The sequence below is a fragment of the Empidonax traillii genome, unplaced genomic scaffold (genome assembly GCF_003031625.1).
Source record: "Empidonax traillii isolate 1590-97213 ecotype Southwest subspecies unplaced genomic scaffold, ASM303162v1 scaffold170:size2694500, whole genome shotgun sequence".
Classification (NCBI taxonomy): Eukaryota; Metazoa; Chordata; class Aves; order Passeriformes; family Tyrannidae; genus Empidonax; species Empidonax traillii.
This window is the reverse complement of record NW_020955363.1, coordinates 713,177-730,135: the sequence shown is the minus strand read 5'-3', so window position 1 is coordinate 730,135 and position 16,959 is coordinate 713,177. Positions and strand designations below refer to the sequence as shown.

At 36.3% G+C, this 16,959-nt stretch overlaps 1 protein-coding gene across 1 annotated transcript in view; it reads left to right on the top strand.

The window, feature by feature from the left end:
• Window positions 1-15,893, top strand: part of IL15 (interleukin 15) — a 34,200-nt gene extending 18,307 nt beyond the window's left edge. The window contains 5 exon segments of the mRNA XM_027885726.1: window positions 12,600-12,703; window positions 13,088-13,169; window positions 13,617-13,658; window positions 15,011-15,154; window positions 15,688-15,893. Coding sequence (XP_027741527.1) covers window positions 12,600-12,703; window positions 13,088-13,169; window positions 13,617-13,658; window positions 15,011-15,154; window positions 15,688-15,801 — 486 coding nt within the window. The 3' untranslated portion in view covers window positions 15,802-15,893.
• The last annotated feature ends 1,066 nt before the right edge of the window (window positions 15,894-16,959 follow it).

Below are 16,959 nucleotides of genomic sequence, written 5' to 3'. Positions count from 1 at the left end.
GAAATTTTAAATGCAGTGTATTTGGTTGAGTAGCCAGTCTCTCAAGAACAGTTCCACTGTGTGAACCCAGAGGAGAAACTAATTTAACTTCTAAGGAGCAGGATGGGTGTTTACCTGAAAATATACACTGGCATTCAGGAGCATGGGCAAAAATCCAGTTGAAAATTCTGTTACGGGTACCTGCTCTTACCATTTGTATTCTCTCTAGACAATCAGAACACACAAAGTCTAGCTCTCATTTCTAGCATTTAAATTTATCTTTTCTCGTGTTCTTCTTTTGAAATAACTCCTTCTTTTTTTCAGTCTTCCCTTTTTTTTTTTTTTTTTCTTTTTAAGGACAAAACCTCCACTCATCTCCTGCCCTCATATAACTATCTCTCAGATTCATAAGTTTTTATGGTTGCCTGTAGATTATTTTGCATAATTTAAATGATATATAAATATTTCAGGTCTCATTTTAAACTGTGTGCAATTTCAGGATACACAGGTCATAGTGAGGACAAAGTAGTTTTCTAGTAGTTTTCATCCAGCTAAAGATGAATGACTTATAATGACAGTACTGCGGTTTACGTGCAGTGCATATGTGACAATTTTTAATAAGAAACGAATAGATAATTTGACTACCACTCTCAGCAAGATAAACAGAAGCTTCACAATCAAAGAATATTTGAATCTTGTTTTGTGTGAGTTAAATGTGACGAGCTAAACTATTTCTGACATAGTAGAAAAAAGGAGCATTCTCAAAGTAATAGGTAATTCTTTTTGCTCAGTATCCCTTAGGTTTTTTGGAGAAGCACCCTTAGGAAAAATATGCTAGGCATTTGAGTAGTAGAAATGCCTCGCTCTTACTGAAACCAATAGAATAAAATGGTATCTATCTTCCCTTCAGCTGACCACAAACCGAGGTCTATGGGATGCAGTTTTGCTATGAATTCTGTACATTCCTGCCTTGGTCTCAAAAGGAATTTTGAAAGTTTGTGACATTGTTCCAGGTATTTAGAATTAGTAAATGATAGAGCTCTTCCATGCTTTTTTAAATTCATCGTTTAAAACTAAGAGAGAAGGAAGTTTGTTTTCTTTTTCTCAGCTAGATTGCTCAGTTTTGAAATAGCTATTGCAAATGATCAAAATGTTCTCACAGTGCCTGGTGAACTGAAACAAAAATAAATAGATCAAAAGCAGAAAGACGTAAAAGACTTTTTTCAGGAAAAGGGTAAATGCCAGCATTTGCTCCATTGTAATGTCTGAAAATAACACGTATGTTTATTCAAGATAGTGACATTATGACTTTTAGAAAACTCAAGCGGACCTAAAAAAAGAAAGGTATGTTACCTTAGGTTACACAGGCTTGTAAAAGCAGTGCTCTTCAGAAAATTACATTATGAAGGGGCCAAATTAATGTAACATTTACCATTTTAAAATTACTTTCTTTCATATTTTACATTTAGAACTCAACAGTGCCTGTCAAAATTGAAATGTATTTCCATAGAAGAAATTTTAACGTAAAATTCTAAAGAATTGATTAAAAAGCAAATACTTATCTATGCTGATAAACAGCAAGGGAAAAGAGGCTAAAGAAGTTATAAACTTGAAAACACTAGCCCCAAATCTGACAAGCTTTATATGAATTCTCCTTTGCTGATTTCCAGCTTTACCATTCAATGGGATGAATATCTTGCTTGAAAAAAAATACTGTGGGGAAACCTGATCTTTGTCTTATCATCCTCTTATGCCTTACCACAATATGGATGTGGCAGTTACCTATAGCTGAATCAGGCATTTATTTCAGTGGGAGATCCTGAAAGCAGTCTGATTTGAAAATGAGACTAAATCTTTTCGTTATTGATGTTGGTCTGAAGATATGCACTTTCCAATTTGTAAGAAGTTTTTCTGGCAGACTACATTATCTCCCCAAATGTTTCTTTTACTTACCAAGACTACTTATAATTCTGTCAATGATATTTATACACATATATACACATTTAATAGAATTGATTGGCTTTTTGCAATGTGGTCATGGATTAAACTTACAATATGCATTTCATCTCTTACAGTTTATCTTACCTCTTGTATGAGTATATCAGAATCATTTATAACCTCTCAGTTACTGTCAATGCAGTGAGTTGCTATTGGTTTGACAACTTGTGTGTTAAGTTAGCAATCCTACAGTGCTAACTCTTTTACCCAAGCACTTCCTCTGTTTAAATAATAATGGTCTACACAGCTTTATAATATAAAGGCACCCAGGGAATTATTTACTCTTTGCAGTACTGCCAATTATTTTAAGATACAGCTACTTTTAACATCCCCGTAAAGTACTTCAGTGTTTTTTAAAAATACTTTTGTCTAAGTGAATGTTCTCACTCATAGAGTAACCTTACCCCTTCTGAAAGAAAATTTAAAAGTTTTCTCGATGAGTGCTGTGCTGCACAGTTAGGAACTGTGATTACCACTTATGCTTTTTTGACTGCATTAGTTCTTGTTATTTTAAAAACACATAACTTCTCCCGTTCCTCTGTTCAGTCTGGGTTTGGCTGCCAAGAAATGAAGGAAAACCATCATCAATATGAATAGATAGAAGAAACTTCAAAGAGTCACAAGTACTGTATGGCACTCAGCACTTGCATGAAAAAAAGTGGTTCAGTGTGCAATCTCATAATGGCTACATTCCACAAAAATACATTCAAAATTTACATGAAAGAAGAAGGTTTCTGTAGCACACACACTAGAGTTTTTCCAGTAATCACTTCTGTATCCAAAGTCAAGAGACTAAGGATGATTGCTGTTGCTTTAAGTCCTACTACATCGTCATTTATAAGTGATTTAGGGTAACATAAAGCAGAAATAAATTTTTTTCCAATTTTTCCCCTTTTTTTATACGTATCCTATATGACATAAATCTGCAGTAGAGATATTTTATTCTTCTTTCTTAGAATCTTGATTCTATTTTTTTTCTGCCTATTGGTCTGTTTACAACAGCTTGTGTGCTCCTTTCCTCAGTTGTTCAATAAATCTGTTTTTCCCTGGTTAACACTTTGGTCAAATTCTCAAAAATTTTGGAAATCAAAATAACTTGATTGGTTTCAGTAAAACTATGACAATTGACACACATTAGGATTTCATTCTGCTCTTTAAATAGGATTAAAAGAATGATAAAAATCACAGTGTTTCAAACTGCATTCTACCTCTTTACTTCAGGATCCAGTAAATTCCAGTAAAAGTATAGCTGTAAGAGAGGGTCATGGATCATAATTTTCCTTTAAAAAAAACCTCTGAAAATTTTGTCTTACTTTACCATTTTGAGAACTGTATTGTCTATTTTTAGTCTTCTATTGTGTTCTAAGTGTGTTAGAGACCTCTAGTAGCATATGGTATCATTCACAGTCTTTAGCTGAGTCTTTTTCTAAGGCTGAGATATTATTTTTCCAGCAGTTGCTCCCATGACAATTGTTTTTGTGATCTCAGAATTTCCAACTTCTATGCATCAGTATGACAGTTATTTGCTGTTTCAGTTTCCATGTTTGATACTGTTTTAAATGTAACATCCTACCACTAAACACACAGAAATCGTGTTTTCATTCCCTACTGGATGTTTGTTGCTATAATAAATATACCACAAATAATATTTACAGGGAGTGCCTTACAGCATATATATAGATCAGGCCACATTTGTGGAACAAACTTCAGCGCTGAGTAATTCTGGCCCTATTTTGTGTGTCTTATTAATGTCCTTTACATTTCAAAGCTCCTTTTATTCCTACTGCTTATTTATCTGGGAAAGTTTATTCTGAAAGGCCTTTTAACTAATTATTGCATATTGCATCCTGAGGGGTGTTGCTTGGGGATAAATGGTCAAATCTAACCATCTGTGTCCTACAAGTGAGTTTTTTGCTATATACTTGTTCTTTACAAATGTATTACAAATACTGTGTATTTGAGTTAAATTAATTTTGCCTCTAGCAAAACTTGGGGCTTCTTTATGTCAATCACAGTGTTTGTCAAGCTAATCTAGCATTAATATCATGTATCCTTGCATCAAGACAGCATTAAGTTGATCTTTCACAGTTTAAGGAGTGGTTGATACCTTGAAATGACTGACATTATATGGAAGGATGTAAAGAGAAAGAAGCTTTCTTTCCTGGCTAGATTTTGCCATCTGGGAAATATTGCTGAACTGACAGCCAAGGGGTCAGCAATGTGTTTGATGTCTTGGAATCTCAGTCATATAAACAAGGACCTGACACCCCTATTTCAAGCAGAGCTATTGATGGAAGAGGCCTGTGGTCATCAAGTGTTTTTATTTCTCTGAGATTGTGACTTTCAAATTAGTGAAAGCAGACAGACTAAAAAGAAGGCTCTTAATTAATAATGTTCATACTTCTATTCAGCTAGTAATATTTAGCCCTAAATATTGCAGCGCTTCTATTGGTTTTCACTGCTACTGTGACTTTAAATTTCTTTGGAAAGGTATAAAGTCTTTCTTTGCTCCAGGGACAAACTTCCTCCCAGGTCTATAGCCGAGTGCAGGACACATCTTCATAAGGCCCGGGGCCTCAAACATGCTTTGCAAAAAAAAAAAAAAAAAACACAAAAAAACCCACCAAAACGAACAAAAACAAACAAACAAAAAAAGGTCAAAGGAAATATTTAACTTCTTACATTTCAAATTCTGATGTTTAAGGTATTGAGTGGAATAGCAATGACTCTGTGACCTTTTGGCAAAATTTTCAAACAGGCATTGCAAACTTTACTCTGGCATAAATGCCAATTAGCAAGAGCACACAGGAGAAGGAAGTCCTACTGGAGAACTGTCAAAGCAAATCAACAAGTACTTAAGCAAACCAAGAACATATAAATGCAAAACATGATTAAAACTGAGAGAGTTTCTCGCCATGCTGATTACAGAGAATAACACTTGTGAAGGTCAACACTACTCTAATACAAGCAGAATAAGCTTTTTAGGATAGTTCTCCACAAGAGAGTCACCACTGTACAATAAAAACAGAGAAAGCTGTATTTCTTGGGGGGGAGGATAATAACCAAATGAGAATCATGTTTAAAGAATGCCCAGTTTAAATGCTGAAAAAAATCTTTAGCCAGCCCAACTCTACTTAAATACAAAACTTCTAAGAAAGTACTTTAGCTTTGGAACATAAAAACTTGAAGACATAACAGTCTAAGGTGTGGTTTGGCTCTCATCCAGACAAGCATTCAGTCACGAGATTCAGCTTAACACCTAGGAATTCCACTGACTTCCTTTCTCGATCAGTAAGTACAAGCTAGACAGCCCACTTTTGCCTTCAAACCTTGAGGAGGAGGGCTGCTGGTAACACCTGGTGGAGCTTGAGAGCTGATTTCCTGGGCTTCTATGCAAAGATTAGTGGGGAGGGAGAAGAGGAACTACAATGGCTGTGGAATCATGATGGGTCCAGGCATCATGATAGCAAAGAAGCATCTTTTTAATAGTTGTGGTATCAAATGGTATTCATAAGTTACCAGAGATGTAAAATATGTTTCTTTGATAGATGGGACTAGTCTCTAAAAATTGGTAAATAATTTAAGGCCCTGGTACTAGATACCTTCATAAGTAAATATTACTAATACTACTTTTTTCTAATGATATAAACATTTCTGATACAGAAATGAAACTACAACCAAAGTTTATCTAGAGAGCTGTACCTACGTACCTTTAGAGGCTGTCCCTCTGTACCTGCTACAGAGTTTCTAATTGTCTCAGAGCACATAAATGTGATTTTCTGTCTTTTCTCTGAATTTTATCTGATGTGAATAATTACATTCTGACACTAATTCATATTCAAGTTTGGTGTTTTTTTTGTTTCACTTTGGTTGTTTTCTTTAAACAGACTAGAGGAACATAGGAATGACAGAGCAGAGAGATCCTTCAGTGAGTATGCTCCTTTGACTTTCAGTGTTTTCCAGCATCTACTCCATGACAAGTCACTAAGAATATGCCTTTCCTCTAAAACTTACTTGTGATCCATGAAAATTTGATTTGAAAATTACTTATTTAAGGGCTTAATATGGAAACATCTATCTAGTTTGGAAGTATTGCTTTCTTTATGGGGTCCATTCCTCTTTCAGTCACTTCCATTAGTTTATGAAATCTTTACTCTTCATGGTTTCTCTCTTGAAAAAAAGTATTAAAAAAAAAAAAAAAAAGTTCTTTTATTACAAGACTAGGACACAAATGGGAAAAACATCTGATTTTCTCCCCAGTCTTATAGATTCTGACATTAAAAGTGTAGTCTAGGATTCTGAGTGTAGAGAAAGAGCTCCAATATTATGCAGAATACACAACACTAAATAGATGCAGCACTCTAGTTGGGCAGCTACTTGGCACTTTGTCCCCTTAAAGGGAATTGCACTAGAACAGGAGGACAGAACATTTAATCAGGGGAGACAACAGAGTGCAGTAGAACAAGAGTCACAGGATGAGATTTTTTTGGGGAGGAGGCAGAGTTCTCTAAAGGAGGCTATAATTATTGTGGCAAAGGAGATACTGAAGAAGAATTGCAGAAACAAGGCAAATGAAAGGGTGTAAAACTCAGCTCTGAATGATGTAGACAGTATTTGAATATGGATCTAAAAAAACCTACTTAATGCCTGAGGTGCTGCTCAATAAAATGCCCAAGGGCTTGAGAGAGCTGGAGATGATGGTATGATTTTAGAGGGAAATTTGCAGCAGTATTAGAGAAAAGAAGATTTACAGTACATTGTTGCTCAAGAAGCCAAAGAGAAAGTGCTGAGGACACATATTTGTGGAACAGGGCAGAAGATGAGACTGACTAAAATAGGATAAATAATTTACAAGAAGTCTATTGCACGACAGAATGAAGATAAGAAATGAGAAAACATGTTTTTACAAGAGAGAGCAGTCTGAGAAGGCTGATTTGCTCTCAGGAGCAAGGAATGTAAGGACCAGGGACTTCTGTCAGCATCATTTCTAGCCAGAAAGCCCAGAGGCAAAGGGATCAAGAAAAGGAGCTGTGTGCGAGAGGTCAAGAACTTAGGGAAAATTTGAACACAAACAAAAAGTAGGAAGTTTAGACTTCAGGATTTTTTTTTTTTTTTTTATAGTGAGAGTTTTCTGCAAATAGTGAAAAATTCTTAGGACATTCCAGGATTCTGAAAGAAGAGGACATACAACTCTTGCAGGGGAACATATTGAAGTAGGAGCCACTGGTGTGATACAGTCATGAAGAAAACATTGGCAGTAGGCATTTCCCTATTTCCCATAGAAACTGAAAATACTATCATTAGTTTCTAAATGATTCATGAGATATATGCTTCTGGTCACTTGTTTTCAAGAACAATAAAGCAGATGAGGAATAAAGATATAAATAAAGAATGAAAAAATAAGGAGAAAATAATAGCAGACTTTTGCCTATAATACCAAATTGCACAGTCAGGAAATAAACTTGCTTGCTTATGAGTATCACATCTCAAGGATTCACTGACTGAGAAATTTATAAGCAAATATTAATAAAGAAATTTAGACTTATATAGGCAAAACCATGTAACTTTATCTTTCAGTACTTCATATATAACTTAAAGAATTATGAATAATTTCTTTGACTAACTTAGGTTATTGTTTCTGTAACAGCCAAACCAGCAAAATCATTGACTGTTTCAGACTTGTTAAAGAAAATTTTTGTCATTAAATGTTTGCTTCTTTAAAAAGAAAACAGTACTACTATGTCAGACATCACTCAGTGGTAACTGCTCTTAACATGCTTAATTTAAATTTCATTATTAAAAACCAGCATTCCTTTTACAAAGCTTATTGTGTATATCATAATTGATTTTTTGAAAGCATATATTCACTTAAGAGGTTTTAATCCTTAAAGTAGGAGGTTATCAGGATACAAGCTACAAATAGAACCATTTATGTACGTAAATATGAGCTGCTCCCTTGTTCAATGTTCACAAGGGTATCAGAGACATAAGGAAAACAGAGAGGAATTGGTTAATGATTAAACAGCGTCAGAAATTAAAACCAGACATTATAGCATTGTGTGTTCAAGGCAGGAGAATAATTTGTCAAAGCTTCCAAATGAGCTAACAATGCTTCTGTTGTTGAATAATAGTTCAGATGAAATAATTAAGAAATTCAAGTGGAAAATGACCCTGAATTGAAAAGAATGTGTTGGGTGATCTAGTGGACATTAAGAGCCTCTTTTCCTATGAAAAAATGGAGGACCCTTCAGAGTATGCATTTAGTGTATTTTTCACACATTTTACCATTGGCACAAGTTTTCTATTACTTCTAAAAACTAAGCATTTATTTTACATTAGCAATTATTATTTTATTACAGTAAAACAGGTATCTAACATATTTAAGAAAACCAAAGATGCAGACAATGACACTGATCATCAGGAACACAGTGTTCCAGTGTCACTACAGTGAACAATTATTAAAAATAGGAAACAAATGACAAACTAATGATAACCCTGGCCCATTATTCAGTAGGTATTATAATATATTCTTTTCCCACCTTAAACACTTTGTTCTACAGCATAAATTTGACAATGCTTTTGGACTGGAACTTCCTCTTGAATCACCTTTTTGAAAAGGCCCCATAACACTAATTATAAATCAGGAAGCTGGTACATGCTTAAGTCTTTCATAGTTTAATTTGTTGTCACCTGATCTCATTTGATAAAAACTGGCTTGTGGAGTGATAAAAATGTTTAGCTATTGTAAAATGTTTCTAATACACTTTAAATAATTTGGATAAAACATGAAATTAAAATATCTGTTCTTCATCTGTGTCCACCAAACAGACTCAAAATTTCTTTACATTTACTTGGAATTTTCCCATATGGCTACTTTTGATCTTTAATGAAATAATAATAATAATTTAAAAAACCAAACAAAACCCCCAACAAAAATAGGATATTTTCTAGAGATTGACATACTGAAACAAAGAAGTTAATATGCATATTTAACAAAAACAAACAAACAAACAAATGTAACCCCAAAATCAAAAGAAATAACATAAGAGTTTGAGACCAAGCGTGAGAGAAGGTTAAAGCCTTACTGTCATACTATAACAAAATGATTTAGCACTTTTGACTAGAGCCAAGCAGTTAATATTTCTTTTCCATTGGATTCTTATGCATTTGGAAAATAAACATTTATATATACTTAACATTTTGGGTTTAATACTTACATGTTTTCAATTTCCATTTGTAGTGGAAACAGGGACAGGTTGAGCCTTGCTTTGAGGCCTACTTTGGCTGCTAATAACACAGCACTCTCCGTACTGAAATTGTTCAGAAGATGGATGAGATGCTGTTTGCTCTGTCCAGATAGAAATTTAGATTATCAGAGTTCATTTACATAGTTCTTATTTAACAGATTTTGGACAAATAAAGGGGATAAAAGGGTCTGACACTGCTTTCAATTACAGAATGTAGACATTTATGTATGATTAGGTTATTATGCTATTTTAGCTGTATCTTTGGGATTTAGAAGCAAAATAATTGCGAAGTATTTAAAGAACTCTTCACTTAAGAGACCAGCAAATATTTGTTATAAATACTCTTCAGAAGTCCCCTGTGACACATATAATTATTATTCTCCTGGCTTTGCTTTATTAAGGTGGCTTTCAGCAAGTTAGCTGGAATCCTGACAGTTTATGGACTAATCTCCCATTTGGAAATTTTTACCACTGCACAGTGGTTTGTTTTGTTTTGTTATGTTCTCTGGTTCATTTTTAAATATTTACTTGCAAGTTTGTAAATAAATCACTGCTAAAAGAATGTCATTTGACTCAGTTAAAAGTATTGCATGTATGATAAGAAATAAAACCTTGGATCAAAAGCACTGTACTGCTGCAGATAATTAACCTAGGTCTGTGAAGGAACTGTATCAGCTTAAATCAAAGGGCTTGTGACTTTGGCACAAAGGTTACCAGGCTGTGCACAGGGAAATGTTTCCTGATGGTGAACACATGGCTCACAACTCCTCCTTATTTCCAGTTGCCAGACACGCCTGACAAAATTCGTAAATGCATCACTACCCAGTAGAAAATTACCCTGGGAAAATATTTTTGCAGGTATTGGAGTCCCTAAGGGCTGGACACTTTTTAAATACCTCCTAAGGGCACAGATCAGGCAATTCCCAAATGTCACAAGTAAAGCAAATAAGGCAGAAGGCTGTCTTGTCTGAACAGAAATCTTCTTTTGGAAGTAAGATGATAAAGGAAGGTATATGCCCAGTGGAAGACATAGGAATAATTCAGAGATGTTGCTTGCCACTGTCGGGAGAAAATTTGTTCAGCCAAAGCTCAATTCGAGTTGAAGCTGCCAGAAATGTGGGGGACAATACAAGAAGTTTTTTCAAATATATTAAAGGCAATAGGGAGTATAGAAATAACATCAACCCATTACAGAATGAGGATGGTCACCTCACAAACAGAGACAAAGCAGAGATGTTTAATGCTTTCTTTGCCTCTGTCTTCGATATGATGATGGACCAATGGGTCTCAGTGCCCTGAGCTGGAGGACCATGACTGTGAGAATTATCAACTCTAAGCTGACCTTGAAACTGTAGCGATCTACTGTTCCATCAGGATCCCTACAAACCTATGGGGTCAGACAGGCTTCATCTGAGAATCCTCAAAAGAGCTACTGATGTCATCACAAAGCCTCGATGATTTTTCAAGTGGTCTTGGGAATCTGGAGATGTTCTGGCTGACGGGAAGCTGGCAATTTTCAAGACAGGCAAGAAGAAGGACCCCAGAAACTACAGGCTTGCCAGTCTCACTTTCTCTGGGGAAATCAAGGAAAAGATTATTCTGGGGAGTATTAAAAAACACCTGGCAGACAATGCAGTCATCAGTCACAGTCAGCATGGCTTCATGAGGGGAAAGTCTTGCTTATCAAACCTCATTTCCTTCTACAACAGGATAATCCACCTAGTTAATCTAGTAGAGCCAGTAGATATTATCTTTTTGGACTTCATCAAGGTTTTTGATACTGTCTCTCACAGTACCCTTCTGGACAAAATGTCCAGCACACCGGTGGATAACCATGTTACGCGATGGGTGAGCAGCTAGCTCACAGGTTGGGCACAAAGAGTTACACTGGAAGGGGTAACATCAGACCGGTGACCTGTCACTAGTGGGGTTCTGCAAGGCTCCATCCTCAGCCCAGTTCTCTTCAACTTACTCATTAATGACCTGGATGCAGGACTCAGATGAATACTAAGAAGTTTGCCGGCAACACTAAGTTGGGAGCAGCTGCTGACACCCTTTGGGGGCAGAGGCCCTGCAGAGAGACTCTGATAAATTAGGGGACCAACCACATGAAGTTCAACAAGGGAACTGCTGGATTCTGTACCTGGAATGGGGCAACTCTGGATCTACTGACAGACTGGGGAATGAGAGGCTGGAAAGTAGTGCTGGGAAAGGGACCTGGGGGTCCTGGTTGACATCAAGTTGAATATGAGTCAGCAGTGCCCTGGCAGCCAGGAGGGCCAACAATGTCCTGGGGGGCATCAGGCAAAGCATCACCAGCCAGTCAAGGGAGGGGATTGTCCCGCTCTGCTCTGCACTGGGGCGGCCTCACCTTGAATATTGTGGCACTTTTGGGTGCCACAATATAAAAAAGATATTAAGCCATTAGAGAGTGTCCAAAGCAGGGCAATGAAGAGGGTGAGGGGCCCTGAGGGGAAGCTGTAAGAGGAGTGGCTGAGGTCACTTGGTCTGCTAATCCTGGAGAAGAGGAGACTGAGGGGAGACCTCATTGTGGTCTTCAACTTCCTCATGAGGCTAAGAGGAGAGGCAGGCACTGACCTCTTCACTCTTGTGATCACAGAAAGGACTCAAGGAAGCAACATGAAGCTGAGTCAGGGGAGGTTTAGGTTGGATATCAGGAAAAAGTTTTTCATCCACAGGACTGGAAAAGCTCCTCAGGGAAGTGGTCAGAGCACCAAGGCTGACAGAGTTCAAGAAGCATTTGGACAATACTCTCAGTCACATGGTGTGACTCTTGGGTGTCCTGCACAGGGCCAGGAGCTGGATTTGATGATCCTGATCGATCCCTTCCAACTCAGAATATTTTGTGATTCTATGATTAGACAGACATACACTATGTAAATAGTATATACTCTAAATATTATATTTAACATTTATACACAAAACTAGCATTTGATAGCAGAGTTTTTGACATATGCAACCACAATATTGTATTTAATGTTCTGGTTGTCGGTAACTAATTGAATTTGGGTGACAAAAGGTAGCCAGGGGAAAGATCATAATCAAAACAAAAGGTCTTTAATATTGTCTCTGCATTAAATTGCAGCTTGCAGTATGAACAGATAAATAAATAGGGAGCTCAGGATGAGTTCAGGTTTTCACAGTGTGCCTTCAGCATCTGGTTTTCTACCAACTGTTTTGTAAAGTGATTATATACTTCTGCAAGATACAAATCAGCTGGTCTTTCCAGCTACACACAACAGGTAGTCCTGCCTTGATTGGATGTCTTGGCAAATTGGTTAATTAAGTCAGTACTAAAGCAAAATTCTGTGCAATCAGATTGTGACAAGGTATCACCTTGGTTGTGTCTTTCAGAAAATACACCTGAAAAATATTTGTCTGCAGTATCAGCTGTATCTTCTTCTGAACAGCCATTTCTTTTGCCTTTTAAAGAATGGGATGGGACTAATCATCTTATGGTAACTACAAAGTCGATGTTAATTAGACAGTAAATACATATTTTTACTATTGCAGCTGTTACTTGTCTCCAGTCACTTTAGAGAGTGGATTTGGAATTCTATTTGTATAGTTTAAAAGGATTTTGGGTATGTTACGTTAAGTAATTGAACCTTTCTCTTACATTAAGTTCTATAAGTCTGGCCTTTAAAAAAAAACCTCACATTGACTGTTTATACAGTGTGTGACAGTTTTATGCATCTATACAGTGCCCCACACATTTATCATATATATATACATTTAAACAATGTGTCTATAGTATCTTATAATTTCTGACTCTTTTTTTCAGCATAAACCTTGTATATACCTACTGCTTAGCCTAATGATCACTTTTTCTTCTGTTCTAGTGCTTATGTACCAAAGACAGAAGCAGGTCATTGCAAGTGGGCAGAAGTTCTGAAAGATCTGGAGAAGATCAAGACATCCAAAGTAAGTTCTTAAAAAGGTCAGCATTTCATATAATCATAGGTGAAAATTAAATATGTAGCACTGTACTCAGCTAAGAAGAGTCAGTGTGAGGGAGCAGGGAAAGGGATGGTGTTTGTATAATGCTGTTTCATGGGTGGAAACAGAGGGTTAAAGGAAATTGGAATTGACCAAATACTGCAGTCTCCAGCATTAAATGTTATTTTCTTTGGCACTTTTCCTAAGAAAAGGGACAATGGACTTGAGAGTTAGCCCCTTCAAACATAATACTGTGGGACTCAGTTCTGAGGGTCTCCCTCACAGTGAAGCCCATTCTGCAGGTTACTGGCTGACTTTAAGGCTGGATTTGGCCTTTGAACTTGGTAGCTAATCCATGTATTGAAGAGTAAGCTTGATTATCTCCAAATTTGTTAGCTAATGCTCCTAATTCCAACTCTTGTTTTCTTTTAGGATATTGATGTCAGTTTATATACTGCAAACACAGATGAGGATGTAAGTAAACTTTGAATTTGACCACAACTGCTCTAATATGGTGGCTCCATTTCTTTACTAGCAACTTTCTCCTAAAACAGTCTTGGTCTAATTTGATAAAAGTTTCTAAAATCAAATAATTCACCTTTGAATGAACAGTTCTGATAATTAAAGTACTTATGATAAATTATGTAAGCAGGTATTGAATACTTTTATTGAATCACCTGCTATTAAAATTAAATAATTGAAAGGGATGATCAAGGCCATGTTGAATGGGGCTGAAGAGAGTTTTTAACAATCTGTTGCTGTGGAGCTCATTCTGCACTCCGTGGGACACATGAATCCCATCAAGAAGATGAAACCAACCAGTCCTCCATTCCTAGCAGTCGCCTTTGGCATAGCCCTGGTGGAATTGGCTGGCTTCATTGCTGTGGTAGTAGCCTGCTCCTGAGACATTGCTTTCCTGACAACATAAACATTCACACTCAGACTGTGCCAAATACAGACAATCCATGGATCCTGAAGTTCAAGTGTACGGATATCCTAGACAGGATTTTTTTTTTTTTCCACGAAGAGGAAGGTTATCCTAGAAATGATGGACTGACTGTCTCAGCACAGAATAGTCTCAGGGTGCTTGCAGAGTGCAGTATTGATGTCTTCAGTGGAACTGGCAAGCCTGAGAAAACACAGAACCTGATGTGTCTGTACATGACATGGAAAAAGCTCACAAAACACACTTGTCCACACCTGCACACACATTCTCTTCAGTGAACCGAGCCAGAGAGGCTAATCCATTAAAATGGCTGATGTAATACCTAGTAATGTCAGGAAGATTTTCTTGCAGTGGGACAGTATGATATGGAAGTCAGACAAACAACCTGGGACTTATTCTTGGCTTTATCGTTGACTTGATGGAGAAATTAGCACCTCTGCTTCTTTTTCTTTAATTTGTGAAATACAGGCAATACCTAGTTCCTCTTCTCCTCTACTCATTCTGAATTCAGATCTCTGAATGAAAGTGTTAAAGCTATTAATAATAATACTAATTTAATTCCACTACGTTTAATTATATCCCAAATTCCCATCCTAATGAATTATTTTCCTATATTCTTCTTTAAAACACTACATTTCACTCATCTTAGCAAAGTTGCTGGCCTTTTTGTTTTTAGGTCTCACAGCCCATCTCTGCTGATATTTAAAAATATTTGAATAATAAGAAAAGATGTTTAGTAAGGAAAACTCAGCCACTTCCAGGCTGATTGTACTCTTAAATGGTATGTTACTTATATCATAAATTATATCATAAATTATGTCCTACAGTCACTTATTCCTTCTTATTTGTAAAACTATTACAACTGCATTTTTTTTTTCAGGAAGAATGCCAAGAACCTGTAATGAGATGCTTTTTCCTAGAGACAGAAGTGATTATTCAGGAATGTCGTATCAAAAATTGTAGCCAAACACAGGATGTAGTGAACATATGGAAAAATGGAAATGCAAGCTTAGGAAATAAAAAGGTAAGTAGCACTAAGAGTCTGTGGAAAAAAGGCAAATGTAAAATGTTTCTTCAGTAGCAGAAATACCTTTTCTGTTTTATAAGAAGTGGGATGGTGCAGGTGAAAAGAAATGAGATCCAGCAACCTGTATGGGTAATAATGAAAAAGCAGAATTTTTCGAAAAAAACCACAGCTTTCAGGGTTCCCATCAAAGTAAATACTTTTGTGCATGCATAAGTATGTCAGGATGTTTGAATGTATAATTAACAGTTTGTAACTTCAGTATCTAAAGTCAAGTATGGTTAGACACATGCAGAGAAGTATCCTAATTTTCCAAGGGACACTCATGTGTGTCTCTCACTGAAGTGAGGTATCTTTGAAAGCTGATCCTATTCAGAAAGTAAGCCAAGAACTGCACAGACCATAAGTACCACCGGTGTTTTCTGTAGCCATTATCTGCATTGGAATTATCCACAAAAACAGGACAAACAACTAATTCTCTATCAGAACCAATAGATCAGTATCCTGCTTTACTATTGCACTTTGTTTTTCAGTTGAATTCCACAAGATCAGCAAAATGCAAAGAATGTGAAGAATATGAAGAAAAAAGTTTTACAGAATTTATACAGAGTTTTGTAAAGGTTATACAGAGGGACTGCAAATACTGACCAAAAGACACAAGCTGAGAAACAAGATTCTTCCATGAACATTCTCAGAGATATTAGATTATCAACAACAATAAATTGGAAAAAGAACATAATTTACAATACTCATTGATATCTCTTGATGTTTTTATTTCTACTGTGGTTTTCAGATACAAAACCTGAAGGACCAGTTTCTTGTTCTAAAAGTTACTTGTTCTACAAAAGAATTCAAAGTAAAAAAATAGGATATTTATTAAAAGATTTTTCTTGCCTTTCCCCCCTTTTGTACAACGGTGGTATAAGGGTATTAAAATTTTTCTTCAGTCTTCTCGCAGAAGCTAAACCTGGTGCTTGGTTCCTCTGTCCAAGGACAACATGTTTGTTACTTCATTTATTACCTCTGACACTGATACTACCTGAGTCATTATGATAATCACTACAGTTCCTTTAGCAATTATCAAAGATTTCAATCTAAATTTCAACCAAAACAGTGCTAATTTTGTTTTCTAAATTAAGGAGGTGATCAAGATTTCATTCTCTAAATCAAGGAGGTGACCAAGTGTCTTACACGCTTAGAAAAAAAATTAAAATTTAGTTGGTAGAAATCTTTCCTACATAGTAAGAGTTTGTAGCTTTGGTCTCCTTGTGGGAAAGGAACTTTGAAGACAGGAATCACTTTTGACTAGTAATTGGAAATCATGATAACTGTATTTCTAAGATTCAATGCAGTCACCTGTCCTCTGGTATTTCTGAAATGTGGCAGAGCCTTCTTTCAGCTCTTTCTAAACTAACTGCTTTCTTCATGATTCATATCCATGTCGTACCAATTGCTATCCATAATAAGTAATTCTTTCCCCCAGGCACCTCCATTTCTCTCCATCTTCATTTGATAAATGGCTGAGTCATTCAGCTGTCCACTTACCAGGAAGGAAGTCTCAATCTCATCAAATACACTGCCTGGTACTCTCTTATTGTTAGGTTACTCCCAACAGTCAATTTTTAGCACTCTGAGCAGATGAATCTCCAGTAAACTGCAAGAGAAAGAACATAAATGTGAGCACATGGGATGTCATCTTCCAGGGGACTTACAGACAAACAGATCGGTAAATTCATAAGCACATTGATATGAAGATTAATCACCTAAAGGGGTATCACAGAAGAAATTATTTACCACCACAAAAC